The 8,625-nt window shown below is 51.6% G+C and overlaps 1 protein-coding gene across 1 annotated transcript; it reads left to right on the top strand.

Annotated features, from left to right (window-relative positions):
• Positions 1-1,809: 1,809 nt before the first annotated feature.
• Positions 1,810-7,832, top strand: LOC139002718 (uncharacterized). The gene is made up of 5 exons (XM_070403792.1): positions 1,810-1,979; positions 2,693-3,983; positions 4,116-4,178; positions 4,470-4,554; positions 7,250-7,832. Exons 1-2 carry the CDS (start codon positions 1,810-1,812, stop codon positions 3,861-3,863), a joined length of 1,341 nt encoding a protein of 446 aa, XP_070259893.1. The 3' UTR covers positions 3,864-3,983; positions 4,116-4,178; positions 4,470-4,554; positions 7,250-7,832.
• The last annotated feature ends 793 nt before the right edge of the window (positions 7,833-8,625 follow it).

The following is an 8,625-nucleotide window of genomic DNA, read 5'->3' as shown; positions in this document are numbered from 1 at the left end:
GATGTTTCTATCTCTCCTTTCCTCTCCCTTCCTCTCTGAAATCAATAAAATAATATATATGTATATTAAAAAGAAACGTTTGCTAAAAAAAAAATAAGTTTGAGTGAAGTGGAGGTTGGCAACCTGCTATATCCCACAGACCCTTTGCAGGTTGCAGCAATCCTACCATGTTACTTTGGTCAATCAGGGTTTCACTCGATGGAAAAAGAGAGAAAATGGGGTTTGATACTGGCAAGGCTACAGGTGTGTGGGGGGCCATTAGTTCCCCAAGGGCAGGGACCTGTCATATCCATCACTGCGTCACTGTGACTGAGGATCAGAATATCAGAGCCCAGGTACTGACTATAAATGATCAGCACAGGGATGAGCATTTGTCTCCATTTCAATTTGCCTCATTGGGTGCTTCTCTAAAAAAACAACAACCCCCCAAACCCCCCAAGAGTAGGGAACAAACAGCCCAATTTCCTACATGACTTCTCCTCCTCACTGGGAAGAGGCCCATGGATTATTTTATCCTTCTGGAAAGCCAGTTTTAAGGCTCTTGCCTATCCAGGGACACTGTCACACGCCTAAGAAAGCTGAGGGACATCTTTCAACTTTTAGCTTAATAGTTAGGTGCTTATGTAGGGGTGGGGAAAGGTGTTGACCTCTGAACCAGGAGGTCATGGTTGGTTTAAAAATTGCGATTCTCAAACTACAGGCTTAAAAAATTGTCTTTTTACCCATGGAACTCTTTTCCATTTTTTTTCTAAACATATTTACTTGAAGTGACAGAGAAAGGGAAATAGCATAAGACTGTCACTACCCAAGACTGGGGGATGGCACTAGCAGGGAGACCAACTAGAAGGCTCCTGAGACAATCAGGGTGGTGATGGTGGGGGCGGGGGTGTGTGTGTAAAAATGGTAGGACTGTGCATCTATTCTGGGTGCATGTTGAAGGATGTGTTGACACACTGAATGCGGGGAGGAAGAAAAACAATGGTCAAGGACGACAAGGCCTGGACAACAGGGAGAATGGTTTCCAGTAACTGGGGTGGGGAAAGGTGCGGCGGGAGCAGGTCTGGGGGAATGTCAAGGAGCTGTGCTGGGGACCCCTTAGACTTCTAAGGAAAAGTGTGGGCAGACATCTAAGTACAGGGTCTGAGGTTCAGGGAAGGGTCACGGCTGGAGATATTACTTGCACATGTGAGGCTCCCTCGCATTTAAATGGGTTTTGAGTCTATGAGACTGGATGAATTGACCGAGTGTAGGTAGGAAAAATGTCCAAGGTCATGCTCAACAGTGAGAAACTGGTCTGACACGTTACCTGTTGGCACAGTGTGGTAGTGAAATGTGAAAGCACTAAGGGGAAAGTGTGGGCAAAGAGCTCCAAGGCTGAGCCGGTGAGGGGCAAACACGTCGTAGGCATTTCAAAGGGTTCAGAGTTCCACGGGCTGGGGCTGGGGAAATGTAAGTGCTAAGGTTAGAAAGAAAAAACAAAAACAAACAAAACAAAACCATGCCTGGTGGGTGTGGCTCAATAAGGTTGGGTGTTGACCTCTGAACCAGGAGGTCATGGTTGGATTCCCGTCAGGGCACATGCCCGGGTTGCGGGGGTCAATCCCCAGTAGGGGGCGTGCAGGAGGCGGCGTATCAATGACTGATTGATGTTTCTCTCCCTCTCTCTTCCTCTCCTAATTCATAAAAATATATTTAAAAAAAAGCAAAAGTACGTAGGTGCAAAACTGAAGATAGATTCAAATATAATAGAAAAACATCGGGGAAAGCCTGTAAGTCAGGGTAAGGGGTGGAGGTGGTGAACTCTGCCCTATGACCGGGGTGACCGGTGACCGGAGGCTGCCCAGGGGCCAGGACCCTTCCCCAGGCCGTACCTGGCCAGCTCGGGGCAGCCCCTGCCCGAATGCCCCCAGCGGCCAGTCCTCGTGCCGGCGGGTCCCCAGCCGGAGCAGCGTGGTCCTGCGGGTGAGCGTGCTGCGTGGGTGCCGTCCCTCCGGGCAGGGGAGGGGCGCCCTGCAGGAGGCGTGGGCCGGGCCGCCTGGCTACGGTCCCGGCTGGAGTGCGAGCGCAGCACCGAGGCCCAGCCGGGCAGGAGCCAGGCTGAGTGACCTGCGACACGGGAAGGCCCGGAAAGTCTGGCAGGAGGTTCCGGTGGGGGCTGGGCCGGGCCTGGGGCTGCAGGGGGCGTCGGTGGCGGTGACGGCGGCTGCGCGGCCGTTACCTGCTCCGCTGGGCTCCCGCGGCCTCAGACGCGTCGCCTGGAAACCCGCCCGCGGGGCCTGCTGGGAAGGGAGAGCCAGGGGGCGGGGCCAAACCGGGGGCGGGGCGGGGCCGCGCGGTTCGCGCGCCTGCGCACTCCGGGCCGCGTCTGGGCGGCCGCTGGCGGTGGTGGCCGGTGGCCGGTGGCCGGTGGCCGGTGTCCAGGGCCCAGGGCGGTACCCTGAGTCAGGCCCTGCATCTCCGCGAGGGCGCAGTGAGGGGACTTGTGTGGACGTCCTGACGGTGCCGCCCGCTGCCCCTCTCCCTCGCCCGGGCGCGGAGGGGGCCACCGAGCCGGGCCCAGGCGCTCCCGTCCACGCCGGGTTGTTGTCGCCCGCGCTTCGGGTGGTTTGAATCCGAGTCCCGGAGGGAGTCTAGGGCCCGGGAGGGGCGGGACCGAGGGCAGAGCGCCCCCTGCAGGCTGCTGGGCGCGCAGTGTGGACGCCAGGTTCCCAGGGAAGCGGTGGACTCAGGCGAGCAGGTGTAGACGCCAGGTGCCCAGGGAAGGGGTGGACTCAGGCGGGCAGGAGTGGACGCCTGGTGCCCAGGGAAGGGGTGGACTCAGGCGGGCAGGTGTGGACGCCAGGTTCCCCGGGAAGGGGGTGGATGCCTGGTGCCCAGGGAAGCGGTGGACTCAGGCGGGCAGGAGTGGACGCCTGGTGCCAGGGAAGAGGGTGGACTCAGGCGCGCAGTGTGGACGCCTGGTACCCAGGGAAGCGGTGGACTCAGGCGAGCAGGTGTGGACGCCTGGTGCCCAGGGAAGAGGGTGGACTCAGGCGGGCAGGTGTGGACGCCTGGTGCCCAGGGAAGAGGGTGGACTCAGGCGAGCAGGAGTGGACGCCTGGTGCCCAGGGAAGGGGTGGACTCAGGCGGGCAGGAGTGGACGCCTGGTGCCCAGGGAAGGGGTGGACTTAGGCGCGCAGGTGTGGACGCCTGGTGCCAGGGAAGAGGGTGGACTCAGGCGGGCAGGAGTGGACGCCTGGTGCCAGGGAAGAGGGTGGGCTCAGGCGCGCAGTGTGGACGCCTGGTGCCCAGGGAAGAGGGTGGACTCAGGCGGGCAGGAGTGGACGCCTGGTGCCAGGGAAGAGGGTGGACTCAGGCGGGCAGGAGTGGACGCCTGGTGCCCAGGGAAGGGGTGGACTCAGGCGGGCAGGAGTGGACGCCTGGTGCCCAGGGAAGGGGTGGACTTAGGCGCGCAGGTGTGGACGCCTGGTGCCAGGGAAGAGGGTGGACTCAGGCGGGCAGGAGTGGACGCCTGGTGCCAGGGAAGAGGGTGGGCTCAGGCGCGCAGTGTGGACGCCTGGTGCCCAGGGAAGAGGGTGGGCTCAGGCGCGCAGTGTGGACACCTGATTCCCCGGGAAGGGGTGGACCCAGGCGGGCAGGTGTGGACGCCTGGTGCCAGGGAAGAGGGTGGGCTCAGGCGCGCAGTGTGGACGCCTGGTGCCCAGGGAAGAGGGTGGACTCAGGCGCGCAGTGTGGACGCCTGGTACCCAGGGAAGAGGCTGGACTCAGGCGGGCAGGTGTGGACGCCTGGTTCCCCCAAAGGGAGTGGGCCCCGGCGGGCAGGTGTGGATGCCTCGTCTCTGCCTATTAACCTCTCCCTATAAAGTTGGATTTCTTTGGACAAAGAACATCTGATGACAAAGCAGTTCATGCTCGGTGTAGAGAATTTAGAATGAACAGGAAAGTGTCGAGAAAAAGTAAAAATCACCTAGATGATGGAATGTGTAATTAGCAAACATATATTTTTCTTCTCTTCTACCTCTTCCCCCCCCCCCCCCCCCCCCCCCCCCCCGCCCATTGTATCCACTGCCTTGTACCCTTGTAGGCGAATCCTGAGGTCACCTCTGTTTCCTTAGGATAAGTTGCCACATGAGAAGTTGAAGGATCAAAAGATATGCCCAGTTTGGGGCTTTCTGAAGGTAGATGAAAGTTTGCCTTCCGGGCAAATGTTTCCAATCCTCAACCCACCTTGGGGGTAACCTTATTTGTTTTTAAAATTCCTGTTTTATTGTCAGAAATGGACATCTTTGATTTGCTGCACTAGGAAGGATAGGCATTTTTCCATATTGCTAGTGACCATTAGTACTTATTTTGTGACTTGCCTTTTCTGGCCTTTTGCCCATTTTTTCACTTGGTGTTTGTTCATCTTTATAAAAAATGATTTCTTAAGAATTTCTTAAAAATATATTTTATTGATTTTTTTTTTACAGAGAGGAAGAGAAAGGCATAGAGAGTTAGAAACATCGATCAACCGCCTCCTGCACACCCCCTACTGGGGATGTGCCCGCAACCAAGGTACATGCCCTTTTTTTTTTTTTTTTAATTTATTTTTTAATTTTTTTAAATTTTTTTTTATTTTTGCTAAAAGTATTACAAAGGGTATTACATAAGTGCCCTTTTTATCCCCCCCACCCTTGACAAACCCCTGCCCTCCCTTACCCCCCAGTGTCTTATGTCCATTAGTTATGCTTATATAGATGCATACAAGTCCTTCGGTTGATCTCTTACTCCCCTCCCTCCTGTCCCCCAACTCTCCCTGGCCTTCCCACTGCAGTTTGACAATCAGTTTGAGGCAGCTCTGCCTCTGTATCTATTATTGTTCAAAAGTTTGTAATGGTCTTTATTATCCATGAATGAGTGAGATCATGTGGTGTTTTTCCTTCATTGACTGGCTTATTTCACTTAGCATAATGCTCTCCAGTTCCATCCATGCTGTTGCAAATGGTATGAGTTCCTTCTTTTTTACAGCAGCATAGTATTCCATCGTGTAGATGTACCACAGTTTTCTAATCCATTCATCTACTGATGGGCACTTAGGCTGTTTCCAGATCTTAGCTATGGTGAATTGTGCTGCTATGAACATAGGGGTGCATATATCTTTTCTAATTGGTGTTTCTGGTTCCTTGGGATATATTCCTAGAAGTGGGATCACAGGGTCAAATGGGAGTTCCATTTCCAGTTTTTTGAGGAAACTCCATACTGTCTTCCATAGTGGCTGCACCAGTCTGCATTCCCACCAGCAGTGCAGGAGGGTTCCCTTTTCTCCACATCCTCTCCAGCACTTGTCGTTTGTTGATTTGTTGATGATGGCCATTCTGACAGGTGTGAGATGGTACCTCATTGTTGTTTTGATTTGCATCTCTCGGATGATTAGTGACTTTGAGCATGTTTTCATATGTCTCTTGGCTTTCTGAATGTCCTCTTTTGAGAGGTGTCTATTTAGCTCCTTTGCCCATTTTTTGATTGGATTGTTTATCTTCTTTTTGTTAAGTTGTATGAGTTCCCTATAAATTTTGGAGATTAGGCCCTTATCAGATATGACGTTGGCAAATATGTTTTCCCATGAAGTGGGTTTTCTTGTTGTTTTGTTGATGATTTCTTTTGCTGTGCAGAAGCTTTTTATTTTGATGTAGTCCCATTTGTTCATTTTCTCTTTAGTTTCAACTGCCCTAGGAGCTGTATCAGTGAAGAAATAGCTTTGGCATATGTCTGAGATTTTGTTGCCTTTGTATTCTTCTAGAATTTTTATGGTTTCCTGTCGTACATTTAAGTCCTTTATCCATTTTGAGTTTATTCTTGTGTATGGTGTAAGTTGGTGGTCTAGTTTCATTTTCTTGCATGTATCTGTCCAATTTTCCCAACACCATTTATTGAAGAGACTATCTTGACTCCATTGTATGTTCATGCCTCCTTTGTCAAAAATTAATTGAGCATATTGGTTCGGGCTAATTTCTGGACTCTCTATTTTATTCCACTGATCTATATGTCTGTTCTTGTGCCAGTACCAGGCAGTTTTGAGAACAGTGGCTTTGTAATACAGCTTGATATCTGGCATTGAGATCCCACCTACTTTGTTCTTTCTCAGGATCGCTGCAGCTATTCGGGGTCTTTTTTTATTCCAGATGAATTTTTGGAGAGTTCGTTCTAGATCTTTGAAGAAGGCCATTGGTATTTTAATGGGAAGTGCGTTGAATTTATAGATTGCTTTGGGTAGTATGGACATTTTAATGATGTTGATTCTACCAATCCAAGAACATGGTATGTTCTTCCATCTCTTTATGTCTTCCTCTATCTCTTTTTTCAACGTCCTGTAGTTTTCTGAGTAGAGGTCTTTTAAGGTACATGCCCTTAACCAGAATCGAACCTGGGACCCTTCACTCTGCAGGCCGACACTCTATCCACTGAGCCAAACCGGTTAGGGCTCTTAAGAATTTTTGATGTTCCATGAAACTCAGGTCGGTGATATATGTTGCAAATATTTCCTCCAGCCAATTACCTTTTAATTTTGCTTACAGTGTATTTTTATATTTGTGTAGTCACATTTATTGTTTTTTCCCTTTATGGTTTGTGCCTGGGAGGAAACCATAAGAAAACATTGGTTTTTCCGTAATAGGGGCAGTGCCCATTTCCAAGCAGACCGTTTCATTCCAGCGTTGTAGGGGTGGGTAGGGCAAGGCTTTCCCTTCACGTCACCACCCCTTCCACCCCTCCCTCCATCTGCTGTTAGATTGCCCAGTCTCAGTTTCATCGGTCCTGTGTTCCTACAACCTTAGTTGGTGAGTTCTCCTTATCGGATGGCTGGTGGTATATATTTGTTGTTGGGGAGCATCTCCAGGTAGACATGCATTAGACAGGTGTCACCCTAGCCTTGACATTCATGGAGAGACGGCGAGTTCATGGCTGGTGGTCTGCCCAGGACAGTAACAAAACCAGCAGTTTACTGTGAAGGGACCATCCCAACACTGGTTCTCAGGACTGGAGGAACCTAAAAGATGGTGTCTCAGAACTCCCTTTCCCGTATGAATGGTCTCTCGCTGTCTTTTTTACCAGCTTTTCCAGCCTTCTCTTCTGCCTTTGAAAGGGGTGCTTCCATCTCAGATGGAAGGAAGAGAGGCCTTGGGGGTACAAAGTTGAAGAACTGCCTTTTAGGTATGGTGGTCACCTCCACCCTGCTACATACCCAACATATGCGTTTCTTTCTCTGTATTAGTTTCCTAAGGCGGCTGTAACAAATTGCCACAGATCTGTGTGGCTTAAAACAACAGAGACGTCTTCTCTCACAGTTCTGGAGGCCAGAGGTCTGAAATCCAGGGCCATGCTCCCTCTGAAGGCTCGTGGAGAGAATCCTTCCTGCCTCTTCCAGCTCCTGTTGGCTCCTGGGGCTCCAATCGCTGCCTCTGTGTTCACATGGTGTTTTCCTCTGTCTCCATGTGTCTTCTCTTCTTACAATGACACCAGTTCCTGGATTTAGAGCTTACCTGAGATCCAGGATGATTTCACCTCAAGATCCTCAACTCGTTTCATCTGCAAAGACCCTGTTTGCAAATGAGGTCACATTTTGAGGTTTTGGGTAAACATGAATTTTTTTTGTGGGGACACTATTAAACTCACTGCAGTTACTGTGGTGGTCACTACTGTTGTTCTACATAATGAAAATATGCCTTTATTTCTGGTTTTATATTACTCATGAAGTTAGGTAAATCAAAACATAGCATCTGGTTTCATTATTCATGAGATCATCTGAGGAGCTCTGTGAAGCTTGGAGCCAGTACCTCATGCTTTAACGTTCAAAAGAGGCCAAATCCTCCTTTCATAATGTACACATATATCAGATCAAGCTGATGTACAGTTTAAATATCTTAACGTTTTGTCAATTATCTATATACTAGAGCCTGGTGCACAAAATTCGTGCACGGGGCGGGGGGTCCCCTCAGCCCAGCCTGCACCCTCTCCAATCCAGGACACTTTGGGGGGGGGCAGTCGGACATCCTTCTCACAATCCGGGACCACTGGCTCCTAACTGCTCACCTGCCTGCCTGCCTGATTGCCCCTAACTGCCCCCCCCCCCCACTGGCCTGGTTGCCCCTAACTGCCCAACCCTCTGGCCTGGCTGCCCCTTACTGCCCCCCCTGCTAGCCTAGTCACCCCCAATTGCCAGCCTGGTTGCCCCAACTGCCCCCCCCCCCCCACCCGCCTGGTTGCCCCATGCAGCCTGTTGCTCGGTCGTTTGGTCGTCCCTCACTGACCCCCTGCTGGCCTGGTTGCCCCATGCAGCCTGTTGCTTGGTTGTTTGGTCGTCCCTCACTGACCCCCCTGCCGGCCTAGACCCTCCATGCAGTCTGTTTGGTCATTCGTTCGGTTGCGATGGTTGCTTAGGCTTTTATATAGATAGATATAAAAGCCTAAGTGACCAGTCAACTAGTCTCTATGATGTGCACTGACCACCAGGGGGCAGACGCTCAATGCAGGAGCTGTCCCCTGGTGGTCAGTGCACTCCTACAGCGGGAGCACTGCTCAGCTGACCGATGGGCACCAGAGGCCGGGCTCACAGCTGGCGAGTGCAGCTGCAGCAGTGAGCCTACTGAG

This window comes from Myotis yumanensis, unplaced genomic scaffold, assembly GCF_028538775.1.
Source record: "Myotis yumanensis isolate MYYU_CA2020_CCGP unplaced genomic scaffold, mMyoYum1.0.hap1 SCAF_2, whole genome shotgun sequence".
Lineage (NCBI taxonomy): Eukaryota > Metazoa > Chordata > Mammalia > Chiroptera > Vespertilionidae > Myotis > Myotis yumanensis.
Note: the sequence above shows the minus strand (reverse complement) of the source record. Positions and strands in the feature narration are given on the sequence as shown.